Below are 20,678 nucleotides of genomic sequence, written 5' to 3'. Positions count from 1 at the left end.
AATCTGGATTGGAAGAAATTTTTGTCCAATATAGAAGAGTTTAATGATCGGGTCAAAATCCTGACTCTTAGAGAAAATAAATTTTATATATATATATAAATAAAGGAGGTTTGAATAAAAACAAGCTCCATGTGTATAGCTAAAAACAAAAAAAAAAAAAAAATTGCTCAAACATTATTGAGATTGGGTGTGGATTGAATATGACGTTTTGTAATGGATATCCACCAAGAGAAAAAATGTTATCTGAACAACATAGCTAGTACTACTAGTAGCTGTCCACAGAACAAGACAAACAACTTGTTGTTGGAACCACGTCAGGATTAATTTATATCCAATTCATAAAGTCTCACAAACAATTTGCAACTTTGAAATTCAGACAAGACCAAAACACAGACATAGAAAATCATCAACCCTTTTCATATCCATATCTTAATTACTATTATATATACGACATGTATCTAGAAACTTCGAATATTGGAAATTAATACATTACATGTTGTATGACAAATTTTGATTTAATCTATTGCTACAATGAATGCTGGAGAGGGTCATTTTAATGTAAAGCCTAAATAAAACAATAGAAGATTATTTTCTCCGGCCACTTTTTTCACTAATGGATATCATATAATAAAAAATAGAGAAATGTTACATTTTTTTCTTAATACTTGTCTCCTCGTACTCTCTCAATTAGAGAAGAAAAAACCTTTCCTTTTCCGTCGTATTCCCCACGCCACGTCTATGATTTTAGTAGGGTTTTTTTTTTTTTTTTTTTTTGTGGCGGTACAATTTTAAGTGATTTGTGGGTTTTTTTTTTTTTAAGTTATAGTAGAAAAATAATTTTTACACCAACCAAACAACATTCTTTTCAATGTCCCAACCAAACAATGAAAATCAGTGACTTTTTTTTGAAAAATATTCTCCCTAAAAAACTATTTTACCGTAAAACAATAGCAGCCTTATAAAAAGATTCATGTCATTATTTGTTTATCTTCCATCCTTATTATTGTTATTTTTTATTTTTTATTTTTTTTTTCTGAGTTGACATATGAAGCCTGATAGAGGCTTATTTAGGAAAGACAGTTTGAAGTAAGCACATGCAATCCTAACGTAAAAAATGGTTGATTTAACAAGCAACCAACAAGGTTGACTCCATAGTTAGGTCAATTATGCTACCACTTAAGACTCCTAATGTATAAAAGGCTCTCAGAAAAGGCATTTTATATTAAATTTGTAAAAAAAAAAAAAAAAAAAAACTTAGAGGAGGCAAAACGAGTTGGCAGGTCAACCTGTTTAGGTTAAACCCAAACACGACCCATTTAACTAATGGGTCGGCCCCACCAAACCCGAACACGACACGATAATTTTGCGGGTCACCTGACATGACCCGCTTAACCTATTTAGTTTTTTTTTTAAAAAAATGAAAGTGATGAGTTGGGTCATATACAGGCCAATTGACCCCTTTATCAAAGTAAACGGGTCATAAACGGGCCAATTGACCCGTTTATCAAAATAAATGGATCAATGACCCGTTTATGACCCAAACCCGTTAAGGGTAGATCCAAAAACAAAAAAAAAAAAACAAAATAATCGTGTATGGCACCTACGGATGACCCGCGACACGACTCGTCAAAAGCAAAATAAACTGGTCGACTTGTTTATGACACAAACCCGGTAATTTCGTGTCGGATTGTCGGGTCATGTCAAAATTGCCAGCCTTAGGCAAAAGGTCTGAAGAAAAATAAAATGAGAGAAGGCCATTTGACATGCTATAATGATTTTTTTTATATAAAAAATAAAAAATAAAAAATAAAAAATAAAAGTGGTTCTCAAGAGGTAGCTCAATCGGCTAGGACCACGTCTAATGAAGCAGAGATAACTAGGTCGAACCCCCTACCCCCTCTTGTGCGGACATGTTAAAAAAAAAAAAAAAGTGATGTAGGATGTTTAAAATCACTTTTATCTTATTTTCTTTTATCACTTATGTTCTTTTGCTTCTTGGTTCTATCATTTTTATTTATTTGATATTTGATATTTTATACTTATTTACAAGTTCTGATCACGTGTGGTTGATTTTAGTACACAACTAATTAAATCACACTTACACTCGTTTATCTTGCGAACAAAATAAAATAGATTAGTTATATTATCTATTGAGAATAATATAGTAACAAACTTGAATATGAAAAATTGATTAATAATTGTACATCTCAAAAAAGCGAGAAAATGATTTTTAAATTAAATTTTTTATTTTTAATATAAAATTTTTTATATTAATATTTTAAAATTAAAAAGACTTCATTTTAACCGCCTCAATTTTTATTGAGCTGCCCTTGGCAACCAAGACACATTCCTTAATCAATTTTTTATTTTTTATTTTTTATATTATTATTACCTAATGAGTGATTCAAGGAATGACTAGAAAATTGTATTTGATTTCATTTGCTTTGCTATGTTTGGGATTGCAAAGTAATTTCTTTCAAGATAGTTTACATCGGGTATAAATTAATTACAAATCAGTTTTTAATTAATTCGTATAAATCAGTCTAATAAAGTGATTGTGCATCTCCAAGCAACCAACCACCAGTCGAGGAGGTACACACGATTCTATTCTTGTAGTTTATTCTTTTCTATTGAGATTAGGTTAATCATTACAAATTTATTCTTTTATTTTTATTTTTACTTTTATTTTATTTTTTAGGAAGAGGAAGGACAGCATCTGCTGGTAGGACTCCAGCCAAGCATAGGACCTCTACTGATTGTGCATCTCCAAGCGAGCAAGTAAGCAAGCAACCGACCACTAGTTGAGGAGGTACACATGATTCAATTATATATATATATATATATATGTTTAATTTATTATTTTAAATTAAGATTAGGATAGTCAACACAAATTTATTTATTTATTATTATATTTTTTTTTTTGGAAGAGGAAGGAATGTTAATGTCGGTGTGGGGGACAATGCTAATGTCGGTATGGAGGACAATGACAATATCGGTGTGGAGGATAATGTTAGTGTCGGTGTGAACACCATGCCCAAAATTGGTAAAGAAAACACATGACGTGGCAGGCCACGGAAGACAAAAGTGGCTGAGGATATTGATGAAGTTATCAATGAACTATTGACTGACTTCAAAATAACTGATGGCTAGGATGAAGACCTATTCTACGATGCTAATGAGGTCAATAAAGAAAAGGATGAAACTGCCAACTGATGGGACAAGGTTGACTATAACATAGGTGAGATTGGAGCTGAGATTAGAGATCATGAATCTGATGATGAAAGTAATGGCCATGCAAGTTTGCAAGGCAGTGATTTTGACAATGTTGAAAAAAAAAAAAAAGGGTATAAGCAGTTCAATGAGAAACAAGGCAATGATTTTGACAATGTTGAAAAAAAAAAAGGGTGTAAGCAATTCAATGAGAAACATGACTTGAAAATTTCAGTGGCGTTTGACATTGGGGATCAGTTTGCAGATACATATTCCTTTAAGAGGGCATTTAAGACTTATGTTGTGCAGATGGAGTTCCATTACCACTACAAATATAATGACATGAGTAGAGTTAGTGCAATCTGTAGAGAACAGCATTGCTTATGGAGAATTCATGCCTCTATTGATGCTACGAAGACTTGTATAAAAGGGAAAAGTACACTTTACCCACCCAAAAGTTTGGGGGGATTTTTAATTCGACCTCCAATGTTTCCATTTTTACAATGCACCCTCCCAAACTTGCAAAATTTTTTTTAATTTGACCAATGTTATCCCAAAATTCTCATATTGCCCATAATTTATTATTTTTTATTTTTTATAAAAAAAAATAATTAAAAAAAAAAATATTCAGGGTGGCTCTTTGGTCGAATTGAAAAAAATTTGCAAGTTTGGGAGGGTACATTGCAAAAATTGAAATATTGGTGGTTAAATTGAAAATCGCCCCAAACTTTGGGGGGCTAAAGTGTAATTTTTCCTGCATACAAATTAAAGCTTTCTACTCAACTCATATTTGTGGTAATCAGTACGATAACATCATATGCGATGTCGAGTATCTTGTTTGAATGTATAAGAAGGACTTCAAGGATGATCCCAAATAGACCACGTATGAATTGTAACAGAGGGTGAAGAGAGACCTTAACATAGATGTTCTCATTGCTTGTTGCTATAGAGCAAAGAATGAGGCATTACATAAACTTTTTGGTAGCCATTCAAAGCAATATCGCCTAACAAAGAGATTCGCGTCGGCAATACTCAGCACCAACCCTGGTAGTAGTGCTTTTGTATAGAGAGATGGAGCATTCTTTCAAATGATGTATATTTGCCTTAATGCGTGCAAGAAAGGGATTCAAGTATGGTTATCGGCCCATCATTTGTTTAGATGCTTGTCATCTGAAGAGGGAATATGGGGGGCAATTGTTGTGTGCTATATGCAAGGATGATAACGACGATATGTTTCCCATTGCATTTGCAGTGGCCAAGGCCGAGACCAAAGAGTCGTAGCATTGGTTTATTAACATTTTGCTGAAAGACTTATGTGGTGAAGAAGGCGAACTTGGTTAAACTATTATGTCTGACAGGCAAAAGGTATTTGGTGTAATATAAATTATTTATGTTCTTAATGTGTTCTTTTATTTGTTTATGTTCTTGTATATTATTCAATATTATATGCATGTGTGTAGGGGCTTGAACTGCAATTGACGTTGTGTTGCCACATGCTGAGCATCGTTTTTGTGTTCAGCACCTACATATGAACTTTAAAGCAAAAGGCTACACGAGGAAAGCCTTTAAAGATGAGCTATATATATATATATATATATATATATATATATTAAAATACATAAAACAATGTTGTTTTTGTGTTTAAATATATATAATAGATATATAAAAATATAGAAATGATGTCATATGTAGTAAGGTATTATCGTATTAACATAAAAATGAAGTCGTATTAGTTTTTTTTTTTTTTTTTTTTTAATTTTTAACTTTTTTCTTTTAAAAAGCGGTTAGCGGTTGTTAAGGTTATTAACCGCTAACTGCAGGTTAACATCCAAAGCGGTTAACCGCATTGGCGGTTAGTGGATTACGGTTAATTAGTGGTTAACTGCCTATGCGGTTATGGTTAGCGGTTTTAGCCAAAAACCGCTAACTACAACCGTCTTTTCACGCCTACCTTTATGTAACGTCCTTCACCATAGGTCCATAAGTGGCTCACTCATAAGGGATTACCCATGAGATAGGCCCACACCTTCATGTGACCGTCATTTATTGTGGTTGCATTCAGAGAAGGGTTTAGGGGGGACAGGGGATGGCCCTAGCCTCCACCTAATCCCTCCAAAAAAAAAAAAATTGTAGGCATTAAAAAACAAATTAATTTAAAGGCCATTGGCCCTGCCCCAAAAAATTGGAGTGGGGCATCCCCCCCCCCCAATTCCTCCTAAAAAAAATTTTAGGTAATAAAAAAAGAAAATTACCATTTCGCCCTGCCCCAAAAAAAAAAAAAACAAAAAAAACCAATTACCCATTTGCACTCATCTTCATTAATTCTAGAGTGACATTTTCGGATATAGGTAAAATCGTTACCATTTTCTTGTAAATTTTATTATACTTGTGGGATTAGAAGCTAGAAATTGTGAGGATTTGTGAGACTTTGGATTGGGTCCGAAAATTAGGGTTCATGCATGGGATTTTGGGAATTTTGCTATATTGTTGAAAGCTCTAGTTTCTCTTTGCGTTTGTCTTTTACCCATTGAATTTCAAGTTCGAAATCATATTGATTTGGGGAATTTTTAATTAGGTCCGAATTTGGGGGAATTTTAGTAAGAAGCTAAATTCTTAAAATTAACTTGGTTTTGTGTGTAGTGGAGTTCAATGCATGATTTAAGCTCCGGGTTGTTAGATTAATGGGTTGAAAGCTTCAATTTCACTATTGTTCATAATATGGACATAAACCCTAATTTGTAAAGTATAAATTAAATTAGGGCTTTTGGTATGTGAACACGAATTGCTAATTGGATGGGTTAATTACATTTAAAGTGTTAATTAACCCTAGACTTTTATGAGTTCAATGAAAATTGATGCCTATGGGGTTTAGATTCTAATATGTTATATTAGAATCATATTGATTATTGTATGTGAATATGAGTATTATTTTCTAAAGACTCCAAAATGATCATGTAAATTTATTTGTAGATGATGAAAAAGTCAAATACAATACTTGATATCTCAATTTTTGAAAATTCTCCTAAAAGACTTTCTCCTAAAAGACTTTGGAAAGTTGATAGCAATGAATTTGATATTAATTCATTAGAGTTTGATCCTAGATTGCGTCGTCACATATGGGAATATGATGTTAATCCACGAGGTGCAAAATAACTCAACGGAGGTCATACTTTTTGAGTACTAGTGATTAGAAAGAAAGAAAAAAAGAAAAAAAATTGCTTTGGCCCCGTCCCATAAAACTTCCTGGATCCGTCCCTGATTGCATTGTGCTATATATTCATCTTTCATTAATATCACTTGGAAGTATGATAAAAATGATGCACATGCATGCATATAACATCTCATAACATTTCATACTTTTCATTTCGTAACATTGATATAAGTGGAAATCAGAAATGAAATGGAGAGTAGGTAGGATAAAATTGTCATTTCAAATTTTATTTATTTTTGGACAATTTTAATCTTCTCAAATAAATGACCGACTCCTCTCCATTTCAAATGAAATGGAAAGTATCCTTCCCCCTATAAGTGAGCATGCATGTGCCCTTTTACGTTATGCACTATAATAAAATCGTTATGTGACATTTTTTTTCCTTTCACATGAACATGACATTTAAATTCCTAATACTTATCATAACAATATAATGAAATTTGAGCTCACATCATGTAAGAAAAATAAGAGTTTTCCTTCGAATTGAATTAGAGAAAATTCCACCAATATATTCTATAAAAAGAAATCCTCTTTACTAATTATAAGTTCCAATTAACCATATACCTCCATATGCATAGCCTCATTTGAATGAAAAATTATTAATTACATTTTTATCCCATCATTATCTCACAATAATGATGTGACAGTTTCAGCTAACTCTTTGATTTTATTTTTTGAACAATGATTAAGGACTACTACGTTAGCATTGCAAAAGAATTGTGAGATAGAAATATAGTTTCTAGCATTCTTAATATTATATTTTATATTTTTGCAAGGCTAGTTGCACCAAGAAAAGGGATTGATTTGCATTTAAATGGCAAGTTGTCATGTGTCCTAAAACATGTGCAAATCTCATGTTTTGTTTCTAAAATACTAACGGATAAAACCACCATTAACTTCTCTCTCTCGACTTTTCAATCGAGAGAGAAATGCTTGACCTAAGAGAGCCACTAGATTAGGAGTTAACATGGCTTCTTTGTTACTATTTAAAAATAAAAAATTAAAAAAAATAAATAAAGTGAGAAGAACATGTTTCAGTACACATAGCAACTTTTAAAACTGGATTGGAAGAAATTTGTGTCCAATATAGAGGAGTTTAACGATCTAAAAAGTTTGATGCATAATACGGGTCAAAATCCCAACTCTTAGAGAAAAGAAATTATATATATATAAAGGAGGTTTGAATAAAAACAAGCTCCATGTGTATAGCTATAAAAAAAATTGCTCAAACATTGTTGAGATTGGGTGTGGATTGAATATGACGTGGTTGAATGTTTTGTAATGGATATCCACCGAGAGAAAAAATGTTATCTGAACAACATAGCTAGTAGCTGTCCATAGAACAAGACAAACAACTTGTTGTTGGAACCACGTCAGGATTAATTTATATCCAATTCATATAGTCTCACAAAGAATTTGCAACTTTGAAATTCAGAAAAGACCAAAACACAGACAGAGAAAATCATCAACCCTTTTCATATCCATATCTTAATTACTATTATATATACGACATGTATCTAGAAACTTCGAATATTGGAAATTAATACATTACATGTTGTATGACAATTTTTGATTTAATCTATTGCTACAATGAATGCTGGAGAGGGTCATTTTAATGTAAAGCCTAAATAAAACAATAGAAGATTATTCTCTCCGGCCACTTTTTTCACTAATGGATATCATATAATAAAAAATAGAGAAATGTTACGTTTTTTTCTTAATACTTGTCTCCTCGTACTCTCCCAATTAGAGAAGAAAAAACCTTTCCTTCTCCGTCGTATACCCCACGCCACGTCTATGATTTTAGTAGGTTTTTTTTTTTTTGACAATTTTAAATGATTTGTGGTTGTTTTTTTAAGTTATAGTGAAAAATAATTTTTTATACCAACCAAACAACATAAATTATTTTCGATATTCTTTTCAATGTCTCAACCAAACAATGAAAATCAGTGATTTTTTTTTGAAAAATATTTCCCCTAAAAGACTATTTTACCGTAAAACAATAGCAGCCTTATAAAAAGATTCATGTCATTATTTGTTTATCTTCCATCCTTATTATTGGTTTTTTTTTTTTTAATTTTTTTCGGAGTTGACATATGAAGTCTGATAGAGGCTTATTTAGGAATGACAGTTTGAAGCAGTGTTAACCTGTTTAATTAAATGATTAAATTTATCTCTTCCTTTCAACTGAAATTTTTGAAACAAATGGTGATTTAACATGCACCCAACAAGGCTTACTCCATGGTTAGGCCAATTATCCTACCACTTAAAGACTCCTAATTTATAAAAGGCTCTCAAAAAAGGCATTTTATATTAAATTTGTAAAAAAAAGGAAGGGTAAAAGGTCTGAAGAAAAATAAAATGATAGAAGGTCATTTGACATGCTATGATGATTTTTAAAAAAAAAGTGACGATTCACTTTTATCTTATTTTCTTGTATCACTTATATTCTTTTCTTCTTGATTCTATCATTTACTATATTTTTTGGAAAAATATATAGTAACAAAACTTGAATATGAAAAATTGATTAATAATTGAACATCTCAAAAAAGCTAGAAAATGATTTTTAAATTAATTTTTTAATATTTAATATAAAATTTATTATATTAATATTTTAAAATTAAAATAAATAAATTTAAAAAAAAAAAAAAAAAAAAAAAACTTCATTTTAACCGCCTCAATTTTTATTGAGCTGCCCTTGGCAACCAAGACACATTCCTTAATCATTTTTATTATTATTATTATTATTACCTAATGAGTGATTCAAGGAATGACTAGAAAATTGTATTTGTGGTTTCATTTGCTTGCTATGTTTGGGGTTTCACAAAAAAAAAAAGTCAATATTTATATACAAATTATAAAATTTCAATTATATCATAGATTCGAAATTCCTAACAAAGCAATAATAAAAGCAACAAAATCCACCAAGTTGCGGTTGAAATCTAAGCTCTTTCGATAAGATATCATTGTTGTGTTTTTTTTTCTTTTGGTGTGGAAAACACTACTTTTGAACTTGCGTGATCAAATAAGTTAAACTCCTAAATGGCAACAAAAGGAGAAGCGGAAGGACAAGAATAGAATGTTGGGAAAATGCTTCCTTCCATGTCTTAAAATCACTTGCAAAGTAATTTCTTACAAGATAGTTTGGATCGGGTATAAGTTAATTATAAATTAGTTTTTAATTAATTCATATAAATCAGCCTAATAAAATGATATGTGTCTTTTTAACATGTTACAAGTACATATTTTCTTAAAAATATGTGTTTTTCACATTTTTTTTAATTGCATTAATAAAAAAAAAATGCACTGTTTATATACTTTAAAAATACATATCATTTTATTAAACTGATTTATATAAATTAACTGCAAATTTATCCTTCTAGAATACGTTGCCCTCACTTAAGATTTTGAGTAAAAACCGAAGTAGGGGTGTGGGCGGTTTTAACCGCTAACCGCTATAACTGCTAACCGCTTAATCGCTTAACCGTATTAACCACTAACCGCCTAACCGTTATAACCGCCTAGCAGTTCGCGGTTAGTGGTTATTGGGTTTACTAACCGTAACCGCTAACCGCCTTTTTATATAATATATTTTTATAATTATAATTATAAAAATATTTATACTTGGTCATTAAATCACAATTTTTTAAAAATATAATTAAATCACAATTTGAGTATTAATATATTATCATTATAATTTATATGATTATATCATATAGTCACTTGATCATTAATTCACAATTTTTTTTAAAAAATAATTAAATCACAATTTGAGTATTAATATATTATCACTATAATTTATATGATTATATCACTTGATCAATTGATCATTAAATCATTTGATTATATAATAACAAATTATACATATATAATATGACATAACTCATAAGTATACCAATTCATACTAATACAACAATTAAATATCTAGAGACTTATTTCCAATGTATGTTATAAACTTATAAGTCTATATATGTTATAAGTCTATATAAGTCTACATATGCATACGAATAATATAAATGTATAATATCAATACTTAATCATATGATTCAATGACAATTCAAATACTTTATTTAAGACTTCAAGTGAATCATATTATTAATGTACAATGATGATATGATTCGTATAATATCAAATTAAGTAATTGACATTGGATTAAATAATGACCAATGTGTTACTTATAAACACAATTTAAGTATTAATGTATTATCATTATATGTTGTGACAGTTGTCTGAATTCTGAACTTTTTTTTATATGTTGTGTTGAATTTTTTTTTTTAAAAAAAAAAGTTAACCGGTTATGATTTAATATTTAAGGAAATTTTTTTAAAGTACAAGGATCAAATATTTTTTGATTTTTCAATATGGGCTCTTTTTATAGCAATTGGGCCCAAGAAGACACTAAAAATTAAATTAAAAAAAAAAAAGCGCTCAATTTTGAAAAAGCGGTTAGCGGGTGGTTATCTATTTCACTAACCGCTAACCGTTAACCGCTAGACGGTTAGCGGTTACGGTTAGTGAAATCTACTAACCGTTAAGGTGGTTACAGTTAGCGGTTATTGCCAATAATCACTAACTGTAACCGCATTAACACCCCTAAATTGAAGCGAAATCTGAAAAGAAAACAACCGACACGGGTTTCCATTTCCTCTCACAAAACAACGGACATGGGATCCATTTCCTCTCACAACACAACTTGGCCTGCAAAACAACTTGGCCTGCAAACTGCGTAATCCAACCGTTGCTAACAATGCTCCATATACAAATTAGATTTTGTTATAATATTTTATTAAGCTTATTATATATATATATATATATTAATTTTGTCAAAGTTGCTGGTTGCGTCTACCATGTTATATCTCCCAAAACTCCTTCCAATCACAATTTACTATTAATTATCATTTTCCTTTTCTTTTGATTTCCATATTATATTGAAAAAAAAAAAAAAAAAAAACAACTGAAGAATGGAGTTAGTTGGAGTACAATTCATAAGATTCCAAAGCCAACTGTATTCCCTTGTTTCTTTCCCCTCGAAACCCCGAGAATCTCGCTTTCCTCACACAAATACACGCGCGCGCGCGGGGGGACACTCTCTCGCTCTCGGAAATCCATGATTTGATTTCCATTTCTTTTTACTTTAAAATCCCCAAACGCGAGTAACGTGACCGAACCTTCAGACGCAGAGCTAGCCGGTATCCAATTAGATCGCCTGCGCCACTTGTGACGAGATGGCCGGTGGCGGGATCGCCGGCGTCGTACTCCTAGACCTCGTGCGGGACGTCGTGAGTGCTGGGCCCGCCGCATCCGGCATTTCCGCTGGGGACGCGTCGGTGTCCGTGCCGTTGTTCAGGAGGGACTGCACCGATCTGGTCCGTCGGATCGCGCTGCTCGCGCATTTGCTGGAGGAGATCAGAGACTACGGCGAAGGCCATTCCCGGCCGTTGGATGCGTCAACTTCTTCTTCTTCTTCTTCGTGGTCATCCGATCTGGTGGTGGCCCTCCAGGCCTCCAAGCGCCTCTTATTGCTTGCCGGAAACTTCCGTTTCAACAGCTCTTCCGTGAGTTTCATCTTCTTACTTTTTTTTTTTTTCTTCTCTGTTCCTTTAACCTGTTTGGTTCCTGAGGAAGTTGGTGGAAGGAAAAGGAAAAGGAGTTCCGGAAACTATGGAATGCACCTCAACTGAGGATAAGAATGCGTGTGGTTAATGTGGTATCTGGCATTCCGGATTTTCGTTTATTTTCTTTTCCTGCATTTACTTGGCAACCAAACGTAGCAATCGTGCTGATTTTCGTGGAAATTATTTGCTATTTGGGATTTTAAGATCTATGCATACTGCAAAAAGTGTAGCTTGTGATAGTGATAATGTGATGGTTTCCGTACAATCTACCGTGCAATGTATTTTGATCGATAACAGATTGACATTTGCACTTAATTGCATACTCTGAGCTCTGCTTCTAAATTTGTTTTGGTGTTATTATGATTAGTTTTGCGGTGCCTGTACTGTTTGGATAAGGTGATGCTTTTTTTTATTTTTTTGATTCGTGATCTGATGAACTAAAGAACATTCCAATCATGAGTCATGGTTACAGAGAAGTGACCTGGACTAAGCAAAATCTCTAACTTGCGTAATGTTGATTTTGGTTGCACTCAATCAAGAAGAAGATTCAGTCTTTAATTCTCTCTGATTTTGGAAAAATTTTAATCCGGCAACTGACTGCGGGTCAGTGGCTGGATTTGAGTCAACCGAGCAAAGGGTGGATGTATTATTTGTTGTTAATTCTATGTCACTGCAATGAAAATGGGAAAGCATGCTTTTCGTTTCGTTAGTATTTGTCCTTGAAAAAGGACTGCTTCATTTGTCATGCAGTTTAACCCTTACTCTTGCTAAGACTTTGTTGTTGTCATGTGCACCCTTTTAAAAGAATCTCTAGGTACCTCTCTGAAATTTGGTATATCTTGATTTAAGGATGAAGCTGCCAGGAGAATTGCCTCGCAATTCCAATGTGTGACGTGGACGTTGGAGAAAGCATTATGTGGCATACCCTATGATCATTTTGACATCTCGGAGGAAGTTCAAGAACAGGTAGGAGTTGAGAAATCTATGGTGCTTTCTTATCAACTGGACTTGCACCTCATATTTTTCTGTTTATTAGGTGGAGTTGGTGAGATCACAACTGAGAAGAGCCACAGAGAGATATGGGTCTTTCAATTCAAAAATGTTATCTCATGCCTTAGCCCAGCTGCTGGATGAAGAAATTGATCGGGAGCAATCGGACTACAGGGTAATTGGTAGTTTGCGTGGTCAGAACTGTGGTAGTATTGATGATGAAAATATGTCGATGCTGGATGCTGTTCCAGAAAGTGATGGCTCAAAAAGATGTGGTGCAGATCTTGTAAGTTATAAATCTGAGAGGCTTGGAAGCTCTTCTGATCCTTCTGATGCCCGTCTAGCAAATGACGTTGATGTTGATGGACAAGACAATTCAGCCACCAACAGTTTAGAGGAAATCAAGAAGCCTGATCCAATTGTAATTCCTGAAGATTTTCTTTGCCCTATATCCTTGGAACTCATGAGGGATCCTGTAATTGTGGCCACTGGACAGGTCTGATTCACCTCAAATACCATTTTAACATATTTTCTTGTAGAAGAAATTGCTTGAAACTATAGAACTCAGTATTTTTCTTCTTATAACTGCCTTCTGATATCTTTTTCTTGATTCTGCAGACGTACGAGAGATCTTTCATACAGAGATGGATAGATTCTGGAAATGCAACATGTCCAAAAACCCAGCAGAAGCTCGAAAATTTAACACTCACTCCAAATTATGTTATGAGAAGTCTAATTACTCAGTGGTGCGCTCAGCACAATATTGAGCAGCCAACTGGACTTACAAATGGAAAAATAAAAAAGAGTGATGGATCATTTCGTGATGTTAGTGGTGACGTAGCAGCCATTCAAGCTCTAGTCCGCAAGCTCTCGAGCCGGTGCATTGATGAGTGTAGAGCGGCTGCAGCTGAAATCCGATTACTATCCAAAAGAAGCACAGATAACAGGGTACTAATTGCAGAATCTGGAGCCATTCCATTTCTGGTTAACCTTTTAACAACAGGCGATGTGTTAACGCAAGAAAATGCGGTTACTTCAATTCTCAACCTCTCTATATATGAAAACAACAAGGGACTCATAATGCTTGCCGGAGCTGTTCCTTCAATTGTCCAAGTCCTCAGAAATGGAAGCACTGAAGCTAGAGAGAATGCAGCAGCAACCCTTTTTAGCTTGTCGCTTGGAGATGAGAACAAAATAATTATAGGTGCATCGGGTGCAATCCCAGCTTTGGTGGAATTGCTCCAAAACGGAAGTGCTAGAGGGAAGAAGGATGCTGCAACAGCATTGTTTAATTTGTGCATTTATCAGGGGAACAAGGGCAGGGCGGTGAGGGCAGGGATCATCACAGCATTATTGGAGATGCTTACAGATTCAAGCAATTGCATGGTCGACGAAGCCCTAACTATAATGTCGGTTCTTGCCAGCCACCAGGAGGCAAAAGTTGCTATTGTAAAGGCAAGCACCATTCCTGTTTTGATTGATCTTCTGAGAACGGGACTGCCCCGCAATAAAGAAAACGCGGCTGCAATTTTACTTGCCTTGTGCAAGAGAGATACTGACAATCTTGCTTGCATAAGTAGGCTTGGTGCTCTCATACCCTTGACGGAGCTTGCTAAGAGTGGAACAGAGAGGGCCAAACGGAAGGCTACTTCATTGTTGGAGCATCTTCGCAAGTTGCAGAAGCTACAACAGCCAACAGGGGTAATTGTAACTTAGAAATTTTTAATTATTTCATTGCTCCCAATTATTTGACAGCGAATGTTTCATACGCTTATCTCTTTTCAGGTGTGACAATTGAGAATAGGGGCTTGAGATAATATTAATGCCTATCTCATTGCTTCTATGTATTTATTCCCTTCTGTAACGAGTGTGTAAAAAAAATTCGTTTGATATGAAATTATGTTTGTCACAAAACACTTCACTGGAAATTGGTTGTTTTGTGCTGGCTCCTTCGTTGCATGTGATTGAAAAACACGTCACTGAGGATTTGCCAATATGCTCAAGTTGTTCGAAGGATGTAATTCATCTTCCATTTCCTGGGATTTGTATTACTAGTGACAATAATTGTAAGGTGATTAAAATCCCAGAAACACAAAAACTTCTTTTCGCTTATTGTGAAAATGAGTACGCTAAATGACAGCAACAGCATTCACACGCATTGGGACGCAAGAGATTTGAAATTACCTGCTGTCATCTACCTTTTTTTTTTTTTTTTAATTGAACGAGGAAATGGCTACAATGGAGGATTTATCTCATTTTTTATCTGAATGGAAGAGAGAATGTGAGATCTTATGAGAATGCTTCCAAACATATGATGGCCGAAAAGCAGCCCACTTAGCTAAAGCATGTGCTCTAAAATTGGCACATCTAGACACCTTCAAAGCATTCTATCTTTAAAAGGAGATAAATTTTAAATTAATATAAGAAACGAAGCTAACAAAATTCCAAGAAGAAAAAAGAGCAGGATTGTTGATAGCCAACAAAACCAAAAGAGCATCTCCTTCAAAAGAGAAGGAACCAAAACCGGAAGACACAGCCAATCTAGAGACTAGGAGAGCAGCAGCAGTTTCTCCTTGAAGAGCATCAAGACCAACCAGCTTGAGAGTAGTCATCTACTTGGCTACTGGTTCACTGAGGTTTTATTTGTAATTTCGAAAAACTGTGTACGAGGTAGTGTTTGGACCGATAAATAGGACGTCTAGACGCAGCTATGGTAGGCCAATAGAATAGCCCTTATTTTAGCCAAATGGGCTGCTGCCTCGCATAGCCTTTTTGGTTTGTTCCTAAATCTTCTATTCTTTGTATTAAACTCTTGTTGCTTTGTTGGCAGTTCAATTTGCTTCCTCTTTTGGCTGCCATTCTTGTGGGTGATTCTCTCATTGTGATCCTAGCCATAAACAAGGTTTCTCTTTTTACTGATTGGTGTTTTGCTCCAATCATCGGAGATATTCACTTACAACTCCATGGTTTTTTTTAATTGAACTGCAGTGAAGACCTCCCATAGTGCTAACTTTAGAGCATATCAACTTGCTAAATGGGCCGCTTCCAATCGTATCTTTGGAAGCATTCCTATGTCTTGTTCTTTTCTTTCTCTGGTTAAGATCAATTGTGGGAAAGACCCACTCTTGTAATTTTCCTTTTTCCCTTCTCCCGCTTTGAAAAAAAAAAAAAAATCAATTGAGTTGAAGATGGAAAAGTAGTTAAATTAAAGTTGCACAAATTATGTAGAAAGAAATAGTAGCAATATTGATAAAATATTTAGAAAAAATAACAGAAAACTAGATTACAAAAAAATAATATATTTAATGACCACAATTACTTGGACAAATAATACACATAATAGCCAACTCCAATTGAATGGGATTTAGGTTTCGTTGAGTTGAATTGACTTCCAAAAATAACTCAACTGACGTGCCTTGTAATTGCTTTGGGAGGAAAGTACCAATCAACGACTGTGGACGCTGCTAATTGAACGTAAGTTAACATGTTAATAAGGTACGTATAGTAGGGCTTGGTCCATTATGTATGCGCTAGAAAATGTTCTGTTTGACTATATACACTCGTTTTTCATGTGTTTTTAAACACTTGTATTTCACTGTGCCCTTCAAGTTTTCCATTTCTCAAAACTAATTAATTTCCATTGCATATAAAAATCGGAAATTTCTCTGCTTCTAGATGTTCATGTATAGAATGATTGAAAAAGAGATCGATTTTTCACGCCACATATAGTCCCAATAAATAATAATTAGCCCCAATACAACCATGTCAATGCTCTAGCTCCAAACAGAAAATATTAGGGAAACGTAACCCAAAACCCAACTGGCCGGTTTTAATAGTGACAAAATATCTGGTTATGTTTCCTTGCTCTTTGGAAATCATCCCGAGTCTTGAACCATGACATTATGTGAACAACAGTAGTCTTCGGTCAGTGAAGAACTGAGGAGGTTTCACTCTTTGCCCAATTAGCATGACGTTGAAAATTGGAAAAGATCAATTGAACAGCGGACCATCATTTTAGACCCAGTCTCTTATTATTATTATTATTATTTAAAAGCTGAATATTATAAGATGCGCACGATCGATCGAGCTTATCCAAACAAACTAAAAAACTAGTATGGAAAAAGGCAAACATGTTAATTTACTTTTTTACTGGGATAATAAATAAATAAAAAAAAAAAAGAAGTAGTTTTCATGAAATAATTAGATATTCCAAATACATGCCCCCCAAGTCAAATTTCACATGTACCCAGTTGAACAAAATTCTTGAATTCCCGCCGTGAATATCGCCGTGAAGAAAATAGAACCCAGCATTACATCACGGGCTTCTAGGGCTTTGTCTTTTGAAAGATAAGACGTTGATGTTCAGCCGGCACGATGTTATTGAACGGAAACAAAGAAGTTTTGTTTGTTTTCTTTTTTTGAAAAAAAAAAAGAAAAAAAAAAAAAAAGAAATTTGTCTGAAAGCGACAGCCTACGTCCAATTTATTTTGTCAAACTGTTGGGCGATTTTCAAAACAGGCCTGCTTTGTTGACCAGCTACCGCCCGGGCAGGGCCAACCAATAAATACCCGTTAGACAACGTCGGCATCAATCACACCCACCATTAAGAAGAGCGAGCGCCTTTTATTTGTTCAATACTTCAATCCATCCTCTGCAATTTCATACTTCGAAAATTAATTGAGCTCCGGCCATCATGGGAAATAGCTTGGGAGCTAAAAAGACAGCCAAGGTGATGAAGATTAATGGGGAGACGTTGAAGTTGAAGATTCCGGTGGAGGCAGGGGAGGTGGTGAAGGACTACCCGGGTCATGTTTTGTTGGATTCCGAGGCGGTTAAGCATTATGGGGCTCGAGCCAAGGCTTTAGAAGCGAGCCAGAAGCTGGAGCCGAGGAGGCTCTACTTCCTAGTCGAGTTGCCGCAGACGCCGATAGCGCAAGTTCCGAGGAGAGCCCGGTCGGGGATAAACATGAGCGCCAAGGACCGGCTTGAGAGCCTCATGCTAGCTCGCCGGTCGGTGTCGGACCTTTCGTGCATGAAGCCGACAAGCATTATGGCCGAGGAGTCCGGGACGCGTGTCAGAATGAGGCTTCCCAAGGCAGAGGTGGAGAAGTTGTTGAAGGAAAGCAGAGACGAGGCGGAGGCGGCTGAGAAGATTATGGATCTCTGCCGGGCCCAGACCCGGAATGTCGGGGAGCATGAAGTTCCAGCAAAGGGGCGCGAGCTCGACAGCCAACAAGAGCATTGGAAGCACGGCAGCCATGGAGGTGTTAAAGAGGGTATCAAGGGTCGTGATCAGGTAATTTTTTTCTATACCACACCATTCACAGTACTCATCCGCTTTTCACGCCGTCTTCACCGGATTTCACATTTTTGGAATCATAAATGAAACTCCAGTGTTTTTTATCTCTCAATAATTAACAAAAGCCTCTGAAATTAAGCAACAGTCGAAGTATATTTTGTTTTTTTTTATTTAGTTCTTTTTAAGACTTTGTTAGACTTATAATTAATTACTATTAAATTTTAATCAAACGACATTCTTGGAAAGGAACTAAAAAAGACATAAGCGGGATTTTAGAATTACTTCGAGTATACTTTAGCATCGACTCATTTAAGTTTCCCATTTATAAATTTCTCGTACTTGTTTTCCACGAAAGTGCTAAGAATATTTGATGTAGGCTCGTGTAGTGGGTGTCTGAATTTACAAAACACACGACTCTCAAACTTCTTTTGTCAGTTTGAAAAGGTACGATATTTTGTTCCACGTGTATAATAAGTCTACACTGTTATTATTAATATCCACGCGGCCAAATAAAAAATAGTAGAGGTAGCCACATGTTTTTAACCAATGTAGACTGGAAGCCACACAAATAGTCGTCGTCATAGCTCTCTATATGTTATAATAACTTTGCTCCTTGACACCCAAGAACAAAAAAAGTCAAAGTTACATTTCTAGTCAATATTTAAATATTTATTGGCTTTAGCCTTTATATACATGATACACATATAATTTTCAAGCATGGCCCCAAAAACAAGGAAACATAGGCACAAGTGACCCCCCATATATGGGCATGGGCTCTATATGATAATCTGAACATATTACTACTCTTCAACAACTCTTCACCCATATGTTTTGTGATGGTCCCTTTCGAAAAGGACTCCATACCCAGATGTGAATGCATGTGTAAAATATATATATATATATGAGAAAAAGAATCATACAACGTCATATATATATTAATGAATTTGAAGTGATTAATTATTTATTAATGTTGTTTAATGGTAAAACTTGCAGAAGCAAAAGAGAGTGAGTTTCATGCCGGTCAATGAAGGAGAGATTCAAATAGCTGTGGCTTCCAGATGAAATATTGAAGAATACTCGAGACTTTGTAGTAGCTTTTTACATTCTCTTCATTTTGATGAGAGAGAGAACTAATGAGCCCCCCCATATATACTTGGGTGGTGCGTTTTAGTTTTGTACATGGTACAAGTTGTTTGATGCTGAGAAATTAAATAAGAAACTTAATAATAATTTTCTCTCTCTCTCTCTCTCTCTATATATATATATATATATGATGACATAGTTAAAGATTATATATTGAGGAGATTCCACTTCAACAGCTTTATTAAGATTAATGACTCTTTGATAACTTTTTCGTCTCTTGAATTAATTAATTTACTTCTTCTTAGGATGTCTCTTGCGATAAATATGGTTGGGTAAGTATGAGAAATGGTGAATTTGCTAATTATTTAGTAAATATTCAAAGACATTATATATCATATATGCTTCTAGAAAAGAAGACTAGTCTTTAAACCAAAATTCCAAAAATCTCCAATTTTTTTTTTTTTTTCCTTTATTGGGATGCCAACACATATTATGTCTTCATCTGCTTAGAGCATTCACACTGGCCTCAACAAATTAGGTTTTTTTGGCTATTTTAATTAGCAATGTAACAAAAAATGCTCCACATCCGACTCAATAAAATAACTAAGGATTTGTTGAGCTGCTACAGTGCTAAACAAATCTTTATTTATATTAATAATAAAAGTAATTTTGCCTTCTCTCTTCCTTGGCAATACGAAAAATAGATAAATAAACAATATTTTAAATAGAAAAGTGAATGTAGATTGTTAAAATGTTGAGCTGCATGTAGGCGATTTGAAAAAATTGATAGCTAAAATAGAAAAATGTGTTTTTTAGCTAAATATTGGCTAAATATTTGTTGAGCCATATGTGAGTGCTCACTACTAGTAAGCTCCTCAAACAAAAGTTCAATTTGAAGAGAAAAACCACACCTTTTTTTTTTCTTTTTTTTAAATTACGAGAGACACTTAAAATAAACTAAAGATCAAACTCTCTCTCTCTCTCTCTCTCTCTAGATATATATTTCTATTTTAGTTAAAAAAATATATATATATTCTTTCTTTGTTCTTGGTAGATGAGAGAGAATGGAAATGAATATAAAGTTGAATTTTAATTCTTTCTTTGTTCTTGGGGGAATGGCAGGAGGCAATGGTCCCTTAAACGTAAAAAAATTAATAAATTAATTAAACAAATTAAATAACTTTTATTTTTTGGCTCTTGATATTTGGAGAGTTTATCTAATGAAAACTAAAATTTTGAAATAGAATAAACAACACCTTTTTTTTTTTTT

General features: G+C 34.1%; 2 protein-coding genes across 2 annotated transcripts; both read left to right on the top strand.

Annotated features, from left to right (window-relative positions):
- Positions 1-11,463: 11,463 nt before the first annotated feature.
- LOC132179918 (U-box domain-containing protein 11-like) lies at positions 11,464-14,961 on the top strand. Its single transcript, XM_059592722.1, has 4 exons — positions 11,464-11,976; positions 12,886-13,002; positions 13,073-13,522; positions 13,645-14,961. The coding sequence occupies exons 1-4, from the start codon at positions 11,647-11,649 to the stop codon at positions 14,740-14,742; spliced, it is 1,995 nt and encodes a 664-aa protein (XP_059448705.1). The 5' UTR covers positions 11,464-11,646; the 3' UTR covers positions 14,743-14,961.
- Positions 14,962-17,645: 2,684 nt separating this feature from the next.
- On the top strand, positions 17,646-19,523 carry LOC132179510 (uncharacterized protein At1g66480-like). Its single transcript, XM_059592247.1, has 2 exons — positions 17,646-18,322; positions 19,319-19,523. Exons 1-2 carry the CDS (start codon positions 17,720-17,722, stop codon positions 19,385-19,387), a joined length of 672 nt encoding a protein of 223 aa, XP_059448230.1. The 5' UTR covers positions 17,646-17,719; the 3' UTR covers positions 19,388-19,523.
- The last annotated feature ends 1,155 nt before the right edge of the window (positions 19,524-20,678 follow it).

The sequence above is a fragment of the Corylus avellana genome, chromosome ca4 (assembly GCF_901000735.1).
Source record: "Corylus avellana chromosome ca4, CavTom2PMs-1.0".
Lineage (NCBI taxonomy): Eukaryota > Viridiplantae > Streptophyta > Magnoliopsida > Fagales > Betulaceae > Corylus > Corylus avellana.
Note: the sequence above shows the minus strand (reverse complement) of the source record. Positions and strands in the feature narration are given on the sequence as shown.

Bases quoted from the DNA above. Each gene is read 5' to 3' on its own strand.
- LOC132179918 (XM_059592722.1), top strand. From the start codon at position 11,647: ATGGCCGGTGGCGGGATCGCCGGCGTCGTACTCCTAGACCTCGTGCGG. The intron at 11,977-12,885 runs GTGAGTTTCATC...TCTTGATTTAAG, and splicing joins TCCGTTTCAACAGCTCTTCC to GATGAAGCTGCCAGGAGAAT. The intron at 13,003-13,072 runs GTAGGAGTTGAG...TCTGTTTATTAG, and splicing joins CGGAGGAAGTTCAAGAACAG to GTGGAGTTGGTGAGATCACA.
- LOC132179510 (XM_059592247.1), top strand. From the start codon at position 17,720: ATGGGAAATAGCTTGGGAGCTAAAAAGACAGCCAAGGTGATGAAGATT. The intron at 18,323-19,318 runs GTAATTTTTTTC...TAAAACTTGCAG, and splicing joins GTATCAAGGGTCGTGATCAG to AAGCAAAAGAGAGTGAGTTT.